Source organism: Dendrobates tinctorius, unplaced genomic scaffold (genome assembly GCF_039654945.1).
Source record: "Dendrobates tinctorius isolate UK_male_01 unplaced genomic scaffold, ASM3965494v1 ptg000016l, whole genome shotgun sequence".
In the NCBI taxonomy this organism is placed as follows: Eukaryota; Metazoa; Chordata; class Amphibia; order Anura; family Dendrobatidae; genus Dendrobates; species Dendrobates tinctorius.
Genome location: NW_027361684.1, coordinates 52,351,735 through 52,372,857, shown reverse-complemented (window position 1 = coordinate 52,372,857; position 21,123 = coordinate 52,351,735). Strand labels below are relative to the sequence as shown.

The following is a 21,123-nucleotide window of genomic DNA, read 5'->3' as shown; positions in this document are numbered from 1 at the left end:
AAAGCAGCAAATTTTGTGTCAATCTCAGCTGTTGAGCATGACTATAGACTACCCAAGGTTTCACATAGTTAATATATGGTGCCATTATATATAGTAGTCATTGGGGGCAGTGGTATTGGCTACTTATAGCGGAATTTGTGCATATTAGTGTAATGGTGCTATAGGACACAGAGCCCAAACAGTTTGGGGAATTGCATGTGTTATATAAACGTTATCCAATTTGGCTCTGCCCCAGAGCGCAGCATCTTTTCATAAGTGTCACTCTATGTAGGTACTTACTGTTGCATAACTTGCTGAAGGGTGGCAAAGCTACCTTTGTACGGTGGCACTTGATCTTTGCCAATAAGACTCTTAATGATAGCGGCTCCCTCTTTTCCTCAACAATAAGTAAGCTCTACATTTTTTTTAAATTCATTGTTGTAGGGCAATGATTAGAGGAACATTTTTCTCATGATTATGACTTCTTATCTGATCCTGTCGGTTTCATGCCCAGTGTTTCTAGAATCTGAATTGTTACGTTCATAACAGTGGGAGCTCTTCGTTTCAGGCATTTGTCGTTCATTGGCAACGTAGGTTCAGAAGTCTTGAGAGAAAGTTACTTTGCAAGTTATTAGCTCAATGTGAGGGCCATGCCAGGATAGTATGATATCTACAACCTGGCACGAGAGAAGATGTTATAGTGGCGAATTGAATTAGAGCTATTATCCAAACTTTATCCTGCCATCCAAGTTTCATTTTTGCTTTTAAAGGGAACCTGTCACCCCCCCCCAGGGCATTTTTAACTAAAAGAGCCACCTTCAGCAGCACTAAGGCTGTATTCTGTGAAGGTGGCTCTTCTGTGTCTTACCCCCATTAATGGCGAAATATTGACTTTTATAACTAGGTCCTCATACCTAGATTCCATCACAGATGTATGGTGTGTCCCTCCGTTTAAGCTGCCTCCCAGCCGTCCATCATCACTGTGTTGCGTCCCTGCCCCACCTCCTCCTGTATTGTTGTTTGCTTTACTTGCCGGAGAGCGCCTGCGTTGTTTCAAAAGTTCTCGGGCATGCGCAGTGCACGCTGCCCGGGAACTGACATCAGGCTATCAAGCCTGCATGTTTTGGAGTTCCCTGATCCCGCCCCGCAGTGTGTTATGAAGTATTCATACTCTTTTAGTTAAAAACGCCCCGGGGGGGGGGGGGGGTGACACGTTCCCTATAAACTTACAGTACCACTCATATCCATAGTAACATAGGCCGAAAAAAGACATTTGTCCATCCAGTTCAGCCTATATTCCATCAGAATAAATCCCCAGATCTACGTACTTCTAAAGAACCTAATAACTGTAATATACTGTACAATATCGTTATGCTCCAGAAAGTCATCCTGGCCTCTCTTGAACCCCTCGACTGATTTCGCCATCACCACCTCCTCAGGCAAGGAAATCCAGATTCTATGTTGGTGGTACTGGTAAAACCTTCTCTCCTCCAGACGCAGAGAATGGACTGTATTTGGTGAAGATCTACTTTTTTAATATCTCTGGGCCTCTTTAATTTTATGTTTTTAAAATGCAAAAAAGTAAAAAGTAGAACTGTTAAAACCATCATATATGTGTCTGTGTGGTAGGCTGATCATTCAGAATTTATAATTAAGGCAATTGGAATTATGAAATGACACTCTTAAATGGAACCTGTGAGGCTCCCCATGCCTCCAAAACTACCACTACTACACACTATTCTTGTATCCTAATAATTTACTATGTTTATTCTGAACCAATACAATGGCAAAAAAAGCAAAATAAAAATGAATTGCAATCATAATATTCTGTAGCACTGTGTACTTACAATTGCTCATTTTGCCTTTCTATTCAGTAAATGCTTATTTTCTATGATCTACGGTATTTAGAAACAGGAACTATCTTGTCCCTGCAGAAATCATTCCCCTCTTCAACTCCTGTCCAAGCTGCACTGCCCTTTGACCCCGACATTGACTTTTGCAGTGATTAAGACTCCTTCACGAAAAATTTACCTCCTGTTTCTACATAGATCAGAACTAATAGAACTGTCATAGAACTAATGGAAAAGAGAAGAATTAGCTGGGTAGAAACATAAAATGAGCAATTGTAAGTACACAGTGCTGTATAATGTGATTGCAAATTATTAAGAGGAGAAAAATTTTGATGAGAGCGCTTCTTTAAAGTGGCTGTTGGCAATCATAGAAAAGAGAGAAAAGAGTCTCCTTTATATTGTTGTTTTTTTCATCCAGTAAGCGCTACACTTTTTGTCCATCGGCTGTGCCTGCTATTGTAGCTCATCCTTTTACAAAACAATTAGATCTAAACAACACTACCAGACACCATCCAGGGACAAGAACGGCGGTGCTTTTTAGAAATAAAAGACTCTCTTCTGTAATCCCAGACAATACCTTTTTTAGTTCATCTCTATTTGTATGTATTCAGTTTTACGTTCCTCACTGCCCCAAACAAATATTTAATCCATTTGTTTGTTCTCTGATTAGAAAAAAAGAAAAATGTCTGCTTTATTTATTTCAAATAAAGTTTTCTTTTCTTGATCAGCACATAACCAGGGTTGCTTAAAAGCCCTGTGGGTGTGCGGAAAATGAATCCCACGCTGTTAGAGAAATGAACGATTTGGCTCAGGAAATTGACTTGATCAAGGCTCCGGGACTCGGATTACATAAGAGATGTTTCAATACCACTAAAATAATATTTTAGTCTATAAAGACGATCGTTAAATACATACATATTAACTGCTATTCAGAAGGGTCTGATTAAAGCTTGGTGTTCTCTTGTTTAAGCAAGAATCTGAGCCCATTTTTCTAAACATATTAAAGACATTCATCTTGTAATGCAGTAGCATTAGTAATCAAAGGCTAGGCTTTTGGGTACTTTTAGCCAATATCTTTCATGTTGCTTAGCTTTGTAATATCAGAATCCGTAGCTGCATTTCCAGAGGTGCCAGGGTAAGATAAAAAGGCTATAAAGTACCTCAGCTGAAGAAAGAAGAAAATAAGACTTAGGAAATGCAAGTGGAGCTAATTTTTTGCTTATGATTTAATAATATGATGGTTTTGTTTCTTCAGAGCCTTAAAATCCTCAAGGATGGATAGGATAATAGAGTTCATTTTTTTTTTATTCATTGCATATCCACATACTGTAATTGACATAATGCCTTGTACGTTACCACTATGAGGCTGTCATATTCAAAGACAAAATATTTAAAGGGTCTGACATTCTCAGAATCCTCTTTAGAAAAATTAGGAACCAAAAAAGCACTGTAACATAAGTTATACACAAGTAGTTATAGGCCTATATCCATAGTGGTTGTTGTGGTGTCAGATTCCAGTGCACTCACCCCACAATAAATCTTATTTTTTATTTTATTTATTTTACTCATTTATATAGCACCATTAATTCCTCAGCGCTTTACACACATTATCATCTCTATCAATCTACATTCCCTATCAGTATGTCTTTGGAATGTGGGAGGAAACTGGAGAACCTGGAGGAAACCCACACAAACACGGGGAAAACATACAAACTCCTTACAGATGTTGTCCTTGGTGGGATTTGAACCCAGGACCCCAGCACTGCAAGGCTGCAGTGCTATCCACGGAGCCACCGTGCCGCCCTCGTGTGTTATCGAAATGTATTTTTTGAATTGTATTTGATGAACAACAAAGAACTTCATTTGCCGGAGTGCTATGATTTTCTTTGTTTCTTTTGATCCTCTGCTTCCTCATTCTGACATTCTACAGATCATTGGGTTAAAACCCTTTTTTCTCAATAGTCCGTTATAATCCATAAGACATGAAATACAAAAAAAATTAAGTATATAGTATCAGAGATTGTAAGGTTTGAAGAAATTATCAGGTGTTTCATGGTCAATCAGTTTATCACCCAAACGGATTCCAAACCAATAGTAATTAAAAAAAAAAAAAAAAAAAAACTTTGTCCTAGACCATTTTTTGGTCCAAAGATTGGTTCAAAATGTCTGTCGCTTTTTATTTTGAAAAACCTCGAAGAAATAACAGAAGAAGATAGGAATGTAGCCTGAGAGAGTCGAAAGATAGTAATCATAACCAATCCAAGGAGACTAAGGAATAAATACGGTAACTAACCAGTTTTTTGGTTAAAGATTCAGAGCTACTGTTCTACATCCAGGTCTGTACACACCAGGTGTTTACAGTATCGACATGTGGCCAGTTCTGTGTCGGGGGAGATTTCAATAGCTAAGGCCTGTTTCACACTTCCGTTTTTGACCATCGGTCAAAATCCGCCGTTTTTGCAAAAAAACAGATCCGCCATTTTTTTTGGCGGATCCGTTTTTTTCCTCATTGATTTGCATTACCGGCGGATCTTGACGGATGGCCATCCGTTGGAACCGTTTTTTTGTGGATCCGTCAATTTTTTTGCGTCCGCTGAGATGCCTGGACGGACTATGTAACTTTTTTGTGCTGCAGGATCCGCATTTTTATAGTGCGCATGCCCGAAGGAATGAAGTCAGGCGGAAATTTAACCCTGAAATCATTTCTGGCGGACAGGAAAAATTCTCTCTCTCTCACGGTTCCTTTAAAATTCTTCATTCGTCGGATCCGTTAAAAAAAGCGGTCCAGTGGCATCCGTTCACCTCAGTTAACAACGGATCCGCTTTCCGCCATTTTGGTGGCTTTTAACTGACACAAAAAAACTGATGTGTGAAACAGGCCTAAGCCAACTCATTTCCCATTCTATGCATGGGCTATGACAGAAAAGGTAGCTGTATTAGCGCTTCATGTAGGCCACATGAGCCAGCCAGCCCTTTCATATTCAGCACTGACACCCTCTTCTGTATCACATGTCTGTGACTTCATGACCGCAATACACGAAAGTTGCAGTTAGTCACTGGTTTAATTTGTGCTATACATTGTAACGAAACAAAGATTTTTTTTTTTTTTGTTTTTACAACACTATTGTGATCTGTGTTGTATGTAGCATATTATATTACTGGCTGTACAATGTGGTTTTATTATACTTTTATATACAATACGAAAGAATAATGCTGGAGCTACTGTTGCCAACTTTGGCCATGATGCATGGTGCTTAGCCAAAGTTAGTTAGGTGTTGCTGCTATATCGCAGCGCAATACAAGTCAATGAGGGTGGTATTGCAATCTGAGGGTACGGTGACCACAACAAGCAAGTATAATCTCAGACACCATTGGACTTTTTTTATAGCAGCAACACCACTTAGCAAACCTTTGCCATGTGACATATGGCATGTGTTGCCACGTAGCCCTAGCCTAAGTTAATGAAAATAATTAATGAAAATAACACAGATACCATTTTTTAACTTGTTAATGGGCCTTTTTTTTTTCTCTCTGCATTAACATGGCTGTATGATGCCTCGTATTTTCGGACTTGTGTTTGTGATAGTCTAATAGAAGCTGTGACATTGCTCATGCAGTTGTAAATTGCATAGCACTCAATGAGTACTAAGTAGATGCATAGAAGATTGAAGTGGGGATTTTTATCCCTTCTGGACATCCACCAATACAGTTGGATGGGGGTGTAGGGAGCAGGCTCAAGAAATGAGTACGCTCCAAACACTGTGGTTGCTGACTGTGTTATCCATCCAGCACCCACTTCTAACAACAACGTCCTGATTTTGCTCCAATATCTGCTATTTAACCCCTTAAATGTTTAGTTTCGGACAGTGGCATTTAAGTGGTGTGATCTCCCTGTGCCCAATTTGGGCACTCAAAGGTCTCCCTGCAAGGCAATTGTCAGTTGGCAATGGATCGCCCTGGTAGCCACAGGCATCGTGTTGACACCTGTTGCTGCCATCTTAGTACTCCTGTAAAACCCAGCTATAGGGATCCTGATTTGATAAACGCTATAAAGCAAAAAATAAAAATGTAAGAATCACTTGGTTTTGATTGCTGGACCTCCCTTCAAAGAGGTAATAAAAAGTGATCAAAAACTTAAGCTCCATCAGTAGGGAAAAATGAAATTGTGCTGCTTTTTCATGAGACCCATAACATTTTTTCTTTTTTTTTTTACAAATTTCTGAATTTCTTTTAATCACCTAAATAAAATAAATTAACTGTACCCGTTTCATAGTGCTGTATTCATACTGACCTAGAAAATCATGTCAGGTCTAGTGATGAGCGAGTGTGCTCGCTACTCGAGTTTTCGGAGCATGCTCGGGTGTTCTCCGAGTATTTTGGGTGTGCTCGGAGACTATGTTTGTCCCCAGCAACAGCATGATTTGCGGCTGCTAGACAGCCTGAATACATGTGGGGAATCCCTGCTTGTGTTCAGGCTGTCTAGCAGCTGCAAATCATGTAGCTTCGGTGACTGAAACATAATCTCCAAGCATGCCCAAAATACTCGGAGGACACCCGAGCATGCTCGGAAAACTTGAGTAACGAGCACACTAGCTCATCACTTGGCAGGTCATTTTTAATGTAAAAAGGATGCTGTAAAAATAAACCTAAAAAAGTGGCTTTTTTTTCACCATTTCATGGCTCATTTTTTCCCCTCCATTTTCTAGTTCGTTGTATGGTAGAACAAATGTTGTGGTTTAAGATTACAACTTGTCCTGCAAAAAATAAGCCATCATGTACCTATGTAGACTACAAAATAAAGCAGTTGTGACTCTTGGATGAAGGAGAAGAAAAAGCAAAAGAGTAGAAAAGAAAATAGTTGGCATTGACTGTAAAGAGCCATGCCAAAAATATGTTATAGCACACCAGGGAAAAAAAAGACAGCCATTTGTTAAAGGGAATCTAACACCAGGTTTTTGTTGCCTCATCTGAGAGCAGCATGATGTAGGGACAGATGCCCAGATTCCAGTGATGTCATTTTCTGAGCTGCTTGCTGTCATTTTGTAAAATCCCTGTTTTCTCAGCTGCAGATCTAGCAGTGCTCTGAATGCTGAGCTCTGTATGACCCCGCCCACATTGGTAGCTCTCTGTGTACACTGTGCATAAGCAGAAAGCTGCTAATTAGGAGGCGAGCGGGCTTATATAGAGGTCATGAATATGGAGGACTACATGTATTTTCACTAGTCCTCTATCACTGTTTTATCGGCTGGAGATTATCAAAGCTACAGTAAGCAGCCCAGTAAGTGGCACATTTCTGTAATTTGGGTCTCTGCCTCTACATTATGCTTCCCTCAGGTTGGGTAGAAAAAAACCAAGTGACTGTTTCCATTTAATTACCGTACTTAATATTGTAGGTTCATACAAAAGTATTTAAAATACAAAACTAAATTATTGACGCAACATACATACAACACTGAAGTAAGTGCAGCACCACAGTGATCTCCCCTATTTACATGGACTATTGTCTTTGTATTATTTCAGGAATGTACCGTGTATGAAACGGAGAACAAGATCCTTCATGTGGTGAGTAATTGTGATGGTCACATATGTGCCTGTATGTCAGCATGTGCAATGGTGCTAGTAATAGTACATGTACACTGAACCCTCTCATTAGCCAGATTTCAGAATTACAAGGTTAGGAATACAGAGAAGATCCTCTGCAATAATACTTCATTATATCCAATTATCTTCATGTAAGATTCACAATCTACTTTCTAAGGCTTTAATCAGTCTTTTTATCTTGATTATCGAGCAAATTCCACAATTTTCTTTCCTTTCTCATTTTCAATAAAACTTCATATCATCATCAGATTGTGCTGTTTTAACCCTTAATGATGCATCTCTGTATTTTCTTTTAGTGTAAAACCCTATCAGGTGTCTGCGACCACATCATTTCTCTCTCCTCTGATCCTCTGGTTTCTCAGTCTGCCCATCTCGAAGTCATACAACTTTCCAACATCAAGCCAAGTGAAGGGCTGGTAAGAAATACACAGCTACTTTCAACTAAATATTCCGCCATAATGTTAGTGTCTTCAGTAGCTCATTTCCAGCAAGCACATTCTCCCTACATTATTGCCTGCGGTGACGTGCCATAATAACTTAGCACTATGTTTCTTGATGTACAGTATGTCTGTTTCTCCAGGACTGCAGAATATTTCAGACATGGCTTAAGTGACAAATTTAATTACAAGAGTATGCCGGAAAGTAGGCATCGTTAAATGCCGTCATTATGTAATGCTTTTCATATAGTCAAGTTAAAATGAAAAATGCATTCACCGTGAAATTCTTCTAGTATCATAATATGCTATTACAGAGTAGAAAATCTTTGGTACTGATCGAAGATTGTTGGGAGTTTTGAGATATGTTAACTCAGCTGGTCATTTCATGAGCAACATATTTAGCCTCTCTGACCTATTAAATATGGTGATACAGTGGGTACGGAAAGTATTCAGACGCCTTTAAATTTTTCACTTTTTGTTTCATTGCAGCCATTTGGTAAATTCAAAAAAGTTCATTTTTTTTTTCATTAATGTACACTGCACCCATCTTGACTGAAAAAAAACATATGTAGAAATTCTTTCAAATTTATTAAAGAAAAACTGAAATATCACATGGTCATAAGTTTTCAGACCCTTTGCTCAGTATTGAGTAGAAGCACCCTTTTGATCTAATACAGCCATGAGTCGTCTTGGAAATGATGTAACAAGTTTTTCACACCTGGATTTGGGGATCCTCTGCCATTCTTCCTTGCAGATCCTGTCCAGTGCCGTCAGGTTGGATGGTGAATGTTGGTGGACAGCCATTTTCAGGTCTCTCCAGAGATACTCAATTGGGATTAGGTGAGGGCTCTGGCTGGGCCAGTCAAGAAAGGTCGCAGAGTTGTTCTGAAGCCACTCCTTTGTTATTTTAGCTGTGTGCTTAGGGTCATTGTCTTGTTGGAAGGTGAACCTTCGGCCAAGTCTGAGGTCCAGAGCACTCTGGAAGTGTTTTTCATCCAGGATATCTCTGCACTTGGCCGCATTCATGTTTCCTTCAATGGCAACCAGTCGTCCTGTCGCTGTAGCTGAAAACCACCCCCACAGCATGATGCTGCCACCATCATGTTTCACTGTTGGGATTGTATTGGGCAGATGATTAGCAGTGCCTGGTTTTCTCCACACATACTGCTTTGAATTATCACCAAAAAGTTCTATCTTCGTCTCATCAGACTAGAGAATCTTATTTCTCATAGTCTGGGAGTCCTTCATGTGTTTTTTTTTTTTTTTTTAGCAAACTCTATGCAGGCTTTCATATGTCTGACGCTTAGGAGAGGCTTCCATTGGGCCACTCTGCCATAAAGGCCCGACTGGTGGATGGCTGCAGTGATAGTTGACTTTGTGGAACTTTCTCCCATCTCCCTACTGCAAATGTGGAGCTCAGCCACAGTGATCTTGGGGTTCTTGTTTACCTCTCTCATCAAGGCTCTTCTCTCACGAATGCTCAGTCTGACTGGACAGCCAGGTCTAGGAAGACTTCTGGTGGTCCCAAACTTCTTCCATTTAAGAATTATGGAGGCCACTGTGCTCTTAGGAACCTTGAATACTGCTGAAATTCTTTTGTAACCTTGGCCAGATGTGTGCCTTGCCACAATTCTGTCTCTGAGCTCCTTGGCCAGTTCCTTTGACCTCATGATTCTCATTTGGTTTGCACTGTGAGCTGTGAGGTCTTATATAGACAGGTGTATCCTTTACAAATCAAGTCTTATCAGTTTAATTAAACACAGCTGGACTCCAATGAAGCAGTAGAACCATCTCAAGGAGGATCACAAGGAAATGGACAGCATGTGACTTAAATATGAGTGTCTGAGCAAAGGGTCTAAATACTTATGACCATGTGATATTTCAATTGTTCTTTTTTAATAAATTTGCAAAAATTTCTACATTTGTTTTTTTTTCAGTCAAGATGGGGTGCAGAGTGTACGTTAATGAGAAAAAAATGAACTTTTTGCCTTTGTCAAACGGCTGCAATGAAACAGAGTGAAAAATTAAAAAAAAATTTAAAGTGGTCTGAATACTTTCCGTACCCACTAAATGTAATTTTCACTTTGCTGCCCAGTGGAAAAGACACAGCTCATTAAAAAATTGGACATTATACCTATTGGATCCAGTTCCAGTAGATGGTGGACTGTATACTAAAACCGCCTAGCACCTGGCTATTATCCAGCCTCAAGCACCTGATGTTGTCCAGTGCTAAGACACAATGTAGCAAGAGACAGAACCCAAGAAGGCCGGTATATAGTCTAATGTGAGGTCGGAATGTTTTTTTTTCTGTTTGATCTTGGGTTAGTTTCTCATCTGGGTCCTAAAATTAACATAAAGGACTGAATGTATTTAGTGCATCTAGTCTGGGGACTGATACTAATGTGTGATATCTGTATATACTTAAGAGTTCTGGTCTGAAATGTATTTAAGGGTCTGGTTTTGGTGTGTGATATTAATATATAAGTCTTAACTGTGGTTGGCATGCTAAGTAATGGTCTGTAAGGGGGTGTATGTTGTATTCTAATAACAAACGATTTTAGTTTCTTCGTCTGGAAGGATCACATGGCTTACTGTATTTCACTACTAATTACAACAAGTAATTTTCTCCTTTGCTTTTTAATTTTTTTTTTTTGTGAATTATCCATTGATGCTCTTTTTTCTTAAAGGTGTTGTCCAAGATTGTGGCTCAAGTCTGTGGTCACTCTACATGACTTTTAGACTTGTGAATTCTCACAACGTGCAGTGTGCGCTGTCAGATTTCTTTGCCACCGGGAGCGGGTAGTCATGTGGTCGGAAGTGTATGATTTGCAAACTTCCTACTACATTCTGACTTGACATGTCCGCCCTTGCTCAGTTCACTTGTATTGAGTGAGACTGTGCACATGTAGTCAGCATGTGACTGCATGTATGCAAATCGCACACTTGCAGTATTGCATATAGTGTCTGCAGACTTGAAACATAAGCCCACCCTCACCTGGCACCCTAGAATCCTGATAGCGTGCACTGAGCGCACTGTGAGGATTCACAAGTCTGCAGTCACATAGAGTGACAACCCCTTAATGATTATGGTAAAATAGGACTGTATGATATTCACTATTGCTACATTTCAAGAGCTGTAGATTCTACCTAATAAGTAGTTTCCATTAGTGATGAGTGAACGTGCTGAGTTAAGGTGCCATCTGAACAAGCTCTAGTGCAAACTAAGTATCTTCGGCGTGCTATAAAAATATATTCGAGTCCCCGCGGCTGCATGTCTCGCAGCTGCTCGACAGCTGCAACACATGCAGGGATTGCCGAACAAAACAGACAATCCATGCATGTGTTGCAGGTGTCGAACATGCATCCGCGAGGACTTGAACATATTTTTCGAGCACGCCAAAGACACTCTGTTAACACACAAGCATGGTCAGATAGCACCTTATACCAGCATGTTCGCTCATCACTAGTCTCCAACCCAAATGGGTCTATCAATACCAAGTAAAAGAAAATAGTGTGTATGTTCTAAGGCCATTTTAAACAGGGCAATGATTGTGTGTGTGAACAAATATTTGTACCAAGTAATATGTAATATGCAAGGGATGAAATGTCAAAACGTTTATTAGGTCTTTCATGCAGGCCTAGAAATCATCACTGCTGATTATTCTGAAAGAGAAGGGGAACGAATGATCAACTTTTATATGTTATCAATCTATGCTCACTGCAAGAGTGTTTTTTTAGTCCATGAAGAAAGTTTAATGGAGTTGTTCCCTTTCAAATATATTTTGTCCCTCACTATATTTTGTTTTAGCAAACAATACACTCTTCTCCAGGTTCAGCGATAAGTCTCTACCGCTGCTGCCGGTTTCTGGTATTGGCTACAGCGTTGACATCTTGTTGACAGTCCGGCTACCAATCAGTGAGCTCAAAAACTATGCATTACGGCTACACTGGACTGTCCGCTGAGATACTATGGTATCTTGCTCAATTTCATTTCAAGTTGCAGTTTTTTTAATTAATAATAATTACAGTAGTAGCAGCAGCATCTTTTTGTGTTTTTAAGCTCTGAACACTGAATAGTAGTAATTGACATAATATAGTGAAATCCAATTTAAAAGAAATTCTCCACTATCGATTCACAATAGTAGAATTAGCAAGATGTAGGAAAAAAATCTTCTAATATATGCTAACTACTACTGCACATGTTCTTGTTTCCTGATTTGCTGGTAGCCAGTTTTTGTATAAATTCTGCGGTTTTCGAGGAGACATGCGGTGTGTGAGCTTTCAGTATTATTTCATGCATAATAAATGGATTACTTGCCATATGATTTGGCTTCAAATGCTCTGTGAGGTTCTCTGCAGCCTTTGATAACTGCCAGGGGGATCATACCTTATTAGCTGTTATAACCTATTTTACCTGCAGTTAGTATAAAAGCATGCGAGCTGTGGTAACAGTATGAGGTGCTATTTTGACCCCCTTTTTAATGTGATCTCTTATTCATTGATGTAGTTCCCAGTGCAGGACAAACCTCATCTTTAGTTAGTTTGGAGATTACTTAGAGCATGATAATAATTTCCCTTTTGAACAGCCAACAGTATCATATTTTGTAATTATTTTCAGTACAATTTCTATCCTATTTATTCTCCACGACATAATCCTGATTTGAATAAGGGTTTGATGTGCTCGACTCTAAACTTGTAAGCTTCAATGGAGTTCATCAAATGCTGCTGCCCACAAAAATGATAGATGATAGCAAATGGTACTTTCAAATAAATGTCTGAGCTTGTACTGTATATGCTCTGATACATGTGCGTGTATGATTAAATAAGTACAGAGCTGTCGGTCAATCTAAAAGGTTAATAAAGCTGAAACCTGTTTATTTAAGAAAGCAAAAGTGAGATTTTGTATTTCTTAAGAGAATATCTACAGTGGGGAAAAAAAGTACGGTATTTGGTTTTCTACTGATTTTGCAAGTTTTCCCACCTAAAAGAATGGAGAGGTATGTAATTTGTGTCATAGGCACATTTCAACTGTAAGAGAATTTTTTTTTAAAAAATCCAGAAAATCATCTACGATTGTTAAATAAATTGCTTTTTATTGCATAAAATAGTTATTTGATCATCTACCAACCAGCAAGAATTCTGGCTCTCACAGACCTGTTAGTTTCTCTTTAAGAAGCCCTCATACTCTGCACTCATTACTTGTGCTAATTGCACCTGTTTGCACTTGTTTTCTGTATAAAAGACACCTGTCCACACAGTCAATCAAACACACTCCAACCTCTCCACCATGGCCAGGAAGAAAGAGCTGTCTAAGGACACTAGAGACAAAATTGTAGACCTGTACAAGGCTGAGATGGGCAACAGGACAATTAGTTAGCAGCTTGGTGAGAAGGCAACAACTGTTGGCACAATTATTAGAAAATTGATGAAACATAAGATGATTGTAAATGTTTCTCGGTCTGGGGCCTCCATGCATGATCTCGCCTCATGTGGTAAGGATTAGTCTGAGAAAGGTTAGGAATCAGCCCAAAATGTCACTGGAGGACCTGGTCAATTACCGGAAGAGAGTCTCAAACAGCACCATTATTAACACACTACGCCATCATGGATTAAAATCCTGCAGGGCAACCAAGGTCCTCCTTCTCATGCCAACACATGTCCAGGCCAGTTTAAAGTTCACCAATGACCATCTGGATGAGATCCAGAGGGGAGGCAAGGGAGAAGGTCATGTAGTCCAAAGAGACCAAAATAAAACTTTTTGGTATCTTCTCCACTTGCTGTGTTTGGAGGAAGAAGGATGAATACAACCCCAAGAACACCGTCCGAACTGTGAAGCATGGTGGTGGAAACATCATACTTTAAGGGTGCTTTTCTGGAGAGGGGACAGGATGACTTCACCGTATTGAAGGGAGGATGGATGGGGTCATGTATCATGAGATTTTGACCAACAACCTTCTTCCTACAGTAAGAACATTGAATATGGGTCGTGGCTCGGTCTTCCAGCTTGACAATCACTCAAAACACACAGCTAGGGCAACTAAGGAGTGGCTCCGTAAGAAGCATTTCAAGGTCCTGAAGTGGCCTAGCCAGTCTCCAGACCTGAACCCAATAGAAAATCTTTGGAGGGAGCTGAAAATCAATATTGCCCAGCTACAGCCCCGAAACTTGAAAGATCTGGAGAAGATGTGTATGGAGGAGTGGGCCAAAATCCCTTCTGTAATGTGCACATACTTGATCAAGAACTACAGGAAATGCTTGACCTTTCTAATTGCAAACAAAGGTTTCTGTACCAAATATTAAGTTCTGTTTTTCTATTGTATCAAATATGTAATTCATGCAATAAAATGCTATTAATTATATAAAAATCATACAATGTGATATTTCTGGAATTTTTTTAAGATTCTATCTCTCACAGTTGAAATGTACCTACAATAATAATTACAGACTTCTTCATTCTTTGTAGGTGGCAAAATCGGCAGTGTATCAAATACTTATTTCCCCCATTGAATTTGTCCAGAATTATAATGCAACTGAATACAAAATGTACATTTTCGCATCTCAATTTTTTTTTCAGAGAATAATTACCAAACAACTCACAACTCTTTGCCAGTTAATGTGCGTCCTTCTTTCTCAACGCATTTTTTGAGACCGTGTTGATCATTTGCAACAAACTTTTGATGGTTCTGTGATCACGTCCCAATATCTAAGCAATTTCAAGAGTGCAGCATCCCTTTATAATGTTTACCAATTGTTGACTTTTCAGAGTCAGTTAAATCTCTTTTCGGCCCATTTTGCCAGAGGAAAACAAGCTGCCTAATAATTCTGAACACCTTGATAAAGGGTGTTCTATCTTTAGGCCGTGCCCTCAATCATTTTACAATACACATTATTTGCTTCATCCAATAAGCATTTAAATTTATACAGCATGAAGTTGGAAAATCTGCATAGACATAATATGGTCCAAAAACTCACCTGCCTAATAACTTTGCACATAGTGTGTGTACATATAAAATACAAGATCTAGCAGCCCTGCCAAACTACATTATTTATAAAAAAAAAAAAAAAGAAGTAGTTTATTTTATTCTTCCATGCATTATAGCCCCAATTCACCTAACGATTATGCGAGAACTCTGGCATAAATTGCTTGGAAGAGTCACAAAATTTTCTCGCAAGGTGGAGTTGTGCAAAAATGTAGCAATTTTTTTGCACTTTCATGACCGTTTTACCTAGCTCCAAAACAGGTGGAGCTGGGATGGAACACCATAGCTCTTCTAACTCAAGACGAGCAGTGGTGTATCTTACTTAAGAAATATTACTCCCGTTGACACCTCACCACTTGTTAGATGTTCCTGATTTATTAAGTCTTGCTCCTCTTAATGAATCAGGAGCCTCTGACCTCAATACGCCCCCCTCATAAAGACCAGCGTGATAAATCGGGGCTTATGTTACAGCACTAGTCAAAGGAACCTTTCTCGAGTCCTATATTTATAATGTGCAGCAAATTGTTTTACCGTACATATGGGAATATACTGAATTAGAATTTACCTAAAAGATTTGCTGGTCCAGTAGCCACATTGGTAGTCCTAGCTACCGATCTGGTGGAGCACTTTGAACATCCTTCTAGCCGCATCATCCCCTGTACCTCTTCTGATTAGTAAGCCGAGATGTCATAGATGCAACTCACAGCAACTGCACTGCGACAGTCTACTAATGAAAAGAGACACCAGATGTTGCAGGTAGTAAGAGGTTCGTAGTTCTTTCGTGGCCTCTGGGACCAAGGTCTTGCAAATCATTTTGCTCAACTCTATACTGAACATTTTAAACTTTGGATAAGAAGGAAACAATTGGAAACTTTTTTTTTTAAGCATGAATTCACAGCTGAAAATGTAGATTTTTTTTAAAATTCTAGACAGTGGGGATTAAATATATTTGACAGTCATAAGAAGCCTCTCATCTCGATAGCCACTTTCCATATGGCCTGAAAGATCATTTGATGCTATCCCCTCTATGAGCTATAGTGGAGATATGCTTAGTCGGCAACTACTCCTTTGATTGTTTCTGTATTATTATTATTATTTATTATTATAGCACCATTTATTCCATGGTGCTTTACACGTGAGTATAATACTATAATTCTCATACGACATACACAGCATCTTTGCCTAGCAAAATTAGCTGTTTGCCAGAGTTATTGGATGGCTCCCTTTCGTATTAAGGGGAGTTTTCTGTGATGGGACAGCTCATTTAACCATTTGATGCTAAAAGCACATGTAAACTCTAGAACTTCGAACTTTGTAGGCTATTTTAAAACAAAATAAGGCTGCTTGTAGTAGTATCAAATTGTTGACCAATCCAAACTATCCCAAAAAAATCCAACACCTTATGACTTCTGATGACATTTGCCATTTGAATAGTTAGTTTTAAACTTTGCTTTAATAGGAATGCATCTGGTCCATTTCTTGTCCAGAGTGTAGCCTGGATGAAATGTCTCACTACATTTATGAACAATTTTCCAGTACATGTCCAAGTCTATTCAAGCTTTCTGTCCTCTGTTCACCAGGTTTCAGAAAAAATATAACGCAAAGATGATGGAACAAAATAGTGTAGATATAAAAATGGTTGCGTGAGTAAAACTATACAATTTTCTTGGCTAACATGTAGCATTACTATTTTTTTTTTAATTCTTGCTCTTTATTTCTTTTCCATTCTTTCAAGAGCTGTAATTTGTGGGACAAGTTGTAGTTTGTTGCGCTGTTCATTTCACCATATAATGTACTTAAAAACAAGAAAAAAATCTTAGGTAGTGTAAAATAGTGAGGAAAAAAGCAGGTTTTTTGTTTCATTTACAAGTCATTCATTGTGTGGTAAAATGACTTGGCAAAATAATTATTGGGGTCAGTATGATTATGGCAAAACCAAACATGTATACAAGACGTGCAGCACGGTGGCTCAGTGGTTAGCGCTGCAAGGCTAACCACCAAGGACAACATCTGCAAGGAGTTTGTATGTTCTCCCCGAGTTTGCGTGGGTTTCCTCCGTGTACTTCGGTTTCCTCCCATATTCCAAAGACATGCTGATAGGGAATTTAGATTGTGAGCCCCATCGGGGACAGTGATGAAAATGTGTGCAAACTGTAAAGCGCTGCGGAATATGTTAGCGCTATATAAAAATAAAGATTATTATTATTACAAGACAAGAGCAGTCTTTGCATCCTGCAGTCTCATAAGTACTTTACTATTCTTTGTCTAATGCTAACTTTTCTTTCCCATTACTAGTCCTTTGATGTCTTTGGGTAGAAATCAGTGAATCTTAGATCTTTCTAGAATCAGGTGTCGGTGTTATGATCTTGTCCTAATGTAACTGGTTAGGGATGTGACTTTGGGCTAAAGCTGGCCACACACATTAGATGGCCGTCAACTGAACGTTACTTCAGCTGATCTTTCGGCCGACAGCCATTTCAACTAACTTCCATACATGAGCACTCATTCATCCAAGTGCTCCAATGTTCTCTATGAGAAAGGTGTTGGTTGACACATTGGCCAGCAGCTTATCTCCTGCGGAAAAATGCAATTAGCATTGCCATCCGCCATCAGTTTCCTGGCACCCCAATACACATTAAAACTTCGCCCGAACCGGTCAATATTGATGGGTTAGGCTGACATTAGTATAATGTGTGTGGAGGTCTTAAGGATGCATTTACGGGTACAGATATCTGACCAGTTTCCTGTCCAATTAAATAAAAATTGGCATATGTATGTGGCCATTTGATCTGACTATAATTTGTCTCATCAACAAGAAAAATAATCTAACGTGACTAACCCCTTTCTGACATGAGACGTACTATCCCGTCCACGGTACCCGGGCCCCTATGACCGGGGACGGGATAGTACGTCTAAGCGATCAGCGGCACTCCCGGGGGGTTTGCCGCTTATCGCAGCCGGGTGTCAGCTGATTATCACAGCTGACACCCGGCACTATGTGTCAGGCACGTTAACCCCTGGCACACTGCGATCAAATATGATCGCAGTGTACCGGGGGATTGGGGAAGCATCGGCAGGGAGGGGGCTCCCTCCGTGCTTCCCTGAGACCCCCGAAGCAGCGCGATGTGCTGCACTGCTCTGGGGGCCTCCTTCCCTGCAGGCCACCGGATCCAAGATGGCCATGGGGGCCTGCAGGGAGGCGGCTTTCTCAGAGAGCAGGCAGTGAGGAAGCCTGTGCAGCGCCTGTCAGATCGCTGATCTGACAGAGTGATGTCCAAATTGTCAGTTCAGCGATCTGACACATGACAGTAATGTGCCCCCCTGGGACAATAAAATATTGTTTAAAAAAAAAGTGTAAAAATAATTTATAGAAAATCCTTAAATTTAAAAAAATATATACTGTATATTCCCTGATAAATTCATTTTTTGGAAAACAAACAAAAGTACACATATTTAGTATCTCCGCGTCCGTAACACCCACCCTATAAAACTGTCCCACTAGTTGACCCCTTTAGTGAACCCCTTAAAAATAAAAATAAAAAACAAAGCAAAAATAATGCTTTCATCATCATACCGCCGAACAAAAAGTGCAATAACGCACGATCAAAAAGTCTGATATAAAAAACCATGGAACCGCTGAAAATGTCATCTTGTCCCGCAAAAAATGAACCACCACACAGCATCATCAGCGAAAAAATAAAAAAGTTATAGCTCGCAGAATAAAGCGATGCAAAAATAATTATTTTTTATATAAAATTGTTTTCATTGCATAAAAGCGCAAAAACATTAAAAAAAATGACATAATTGAGGTATCGCTGTAATCGTATTGACCCGAAGAATAAAACCGCTTTATCAATTTTACCACATGGTGTAAACGCACCCCCCAAAAGAATTTAATGAAATGCTGGTTTTTGTTCATTCTGCGTCCCAAAAATCGGAATAAAAAGCGATCAAAAAATGTCACGTGCCCGAAAATGGTACCAATAGAAACGTCAACTCGTCCAGCAAAAAATAAGACCTCACATGACTCAGTGGGTCAAAATATGGAAAAATTATAGCTCTCAAAATGTGGTGATGCAAAAACTATTTTTACAATGAAAAGCGTCTTTGAGGCTAGTTTCACACTTGCTTTTTTTTGCAGCGCGTTTTTCCCGCAAAAAAACGCATTAAAAAAACGCATACAAATGCATACAAACGCTGCGTTTTTTTCCAGCATTTTAATGCGCATGCAGGAAAAAAACGCAGCGTTTTTGCGCGTTTGTATGCGTTTTTTGTGCGTTTGCGTTTTTTTACAGATTTTGGAAAAACCCCACAAAAAAGAAAAAACAACCATTCAACAACACACAAGACCAATGGGACTTCATTGTGGGTGTGGTATGTTAATATATATACACCCTGTCTACAGTATTCTTCACATTTGCTTGATTCTTCTCGTGACCATGGATCTGCGCTGGAAGAGTTTTCACTTCAACTTGGATTTGGACATCGCGATGGCTCAGGCGTATGCAGTTGCTTGCCATGAACAAAGGAAGAGAGAGAGGCAGCGAAGACGGCGGCGTATGTGGATACATCCGATTGTTGAACTCCGTGAGAGCCGTGGGGCATACCACACCCTCTACAGCGAGCTACGTGCAAACCCGGAGAAATTTACTGATTATATCCGGATGTCCCACGAAAGTTTCATGGATTTGCTTGCTCGTGTCCAACAATCCATCCGGAGACAGGACACACAGCTCCGTCGTGCGATTCCTCCTGAGGAACGGCTACTGGTGACATTACGGTATGTTTTAAAAACAAAGGGGTGTGGTCTGATGTTTTTTTTTGTAAATTTAGTATTCAAAACCTTGGGTAATTAGTTTTCGTGAATGTACTAATATTTTTTTTATAGTTTTTAAAAATAATATACATAAATATTAATTTTACTTCTTTGTCTGTTCACAGATTCCTGGCGACTGGAGAAACCCTATCCTCACTACACTTCCAGTACCGTATTGGAATCTCTACCTTGTCTGGAATTGTTGCTGACACCTGCCGGGCTCTCTGGAATGTTCTTTGCCCAGAATTTATGCCCCTGCCCACCGCTGAAAAGTGGATGGAAATTGCTGACAAATTCTGGACAGTATGCAATTTTCCCAACTGTTTGGGAGCTGTTGATGGGAAACACATACGGATCATCAAACCCCAAAGAACGGGATCTGAGTACTATAATTACAAAAAGTACTTTTCAATAGTACTCATTGCAATTGCGGATGCCGGATGTATGTTTGTAGCAGTGGACATTGGAGCATTTGGCCGTGGTAATGACTCGCAGGCTTTTAAAAACTCAGACATGGGCCGGAGGTTGTATGGCAACCAATTTAATTTCCCTATGCCACGGCCTCTTCCTCACACCGAAGCTCCGCCACTGCCCTTTGTAATGGTTGGCGATGAGGCTTTTCAAATGTGCGGAAACTTACTGAAACCCTACTCCAGCCGGGACTTGGACCACACCAAAAAAATTTTTAATTACAGGCTGACCAGGGCCAGAAGAACTGTCGAGTGTGCTTTTGGGATTCTTGTTTCCAGATGGCGAATTCTGGGCACGGCCATTAATCTTAAACTTGAAACAGTCGATGAGGTGGTGAAGGCCTGTGTGGTTCTACATAACTTTGTGATGGCTAAAGAGCACCCGACCTTTGAACTGGACGATGATGCTCCTAACCCATTGCCTGAATTCACTCAGCACACTCTCAGGTCATCCGTTGAAGTTGGCCAAATGAGGGACAAATTTGCGGCCTACTTTATTTCTGATGTAGGACGGGTGCACTGGCAAGATGAAATGGTGTAATGTTGTTGTTTATGGTAATAAAAATCCTTATTTGATACCATTACTGAGTGCACTATATTTTTTAAACTCCGATTAATTAAAAAACTTCCCATGTATAACTGAATTTTGTTATGTTCACACACCTGGGCAGGTAAATACACATACGAGTTAAAATGCAGCATTGCTAGTCTGCGTGAAATATATTGGAATGAGCAAAGCTGCAGGCCATGAATCAGGAAACCATTTTTTTTCAAGATAAAATTGTGCAAATAGTTTAAAACAAAGTATGTGATTTTCTCAAAACACAACACTCAAAACCCAACCCCAATGAAAGTCCATGGGGAATACAAGTCAGCATTGAGTGGATGAATGTAATCTGCTCCATTAAAAGTTATTACACTAGGCCTTTGAATGACTATACTAGGCCGTGGTATTTCAAATATGAGTATACTAGGCCTTGGGGCTAGTAG

General features: G+C 39.7%; 1 protein-coding gene across 6 annotated transcripts in view; it reads left to right on the top strand.

The window, feature by feature from the left end:
- Nucleotides 1–21,123, top strand: part of CNKSR2 (connector enhancer of kinase suppressor of Ras 2) — a 589,838-nt gene that overhangs the window by 189,709 nt on the left and 379,006 nt on the right. For all 6 annotated transcript variants that reach the window (XM_073565850.1, XM_073565849.1, XM_073565848.1 and 3 more), the window contains exons 6-7: nucleotides 7,350–7,391; nucleotides 7,727–7,846. In XM_073565850.1, coding sequence (XP_073421951.1) covers nucleotides 7,350–7,391; nucleotides 7,727–7,846 — 162 coding nt within the window. The remainder of the gene's footprint in view (nucleotides 1–7,349; nucleotides 7,392–7,726; nucleotides 7,847–21,123) is intronic.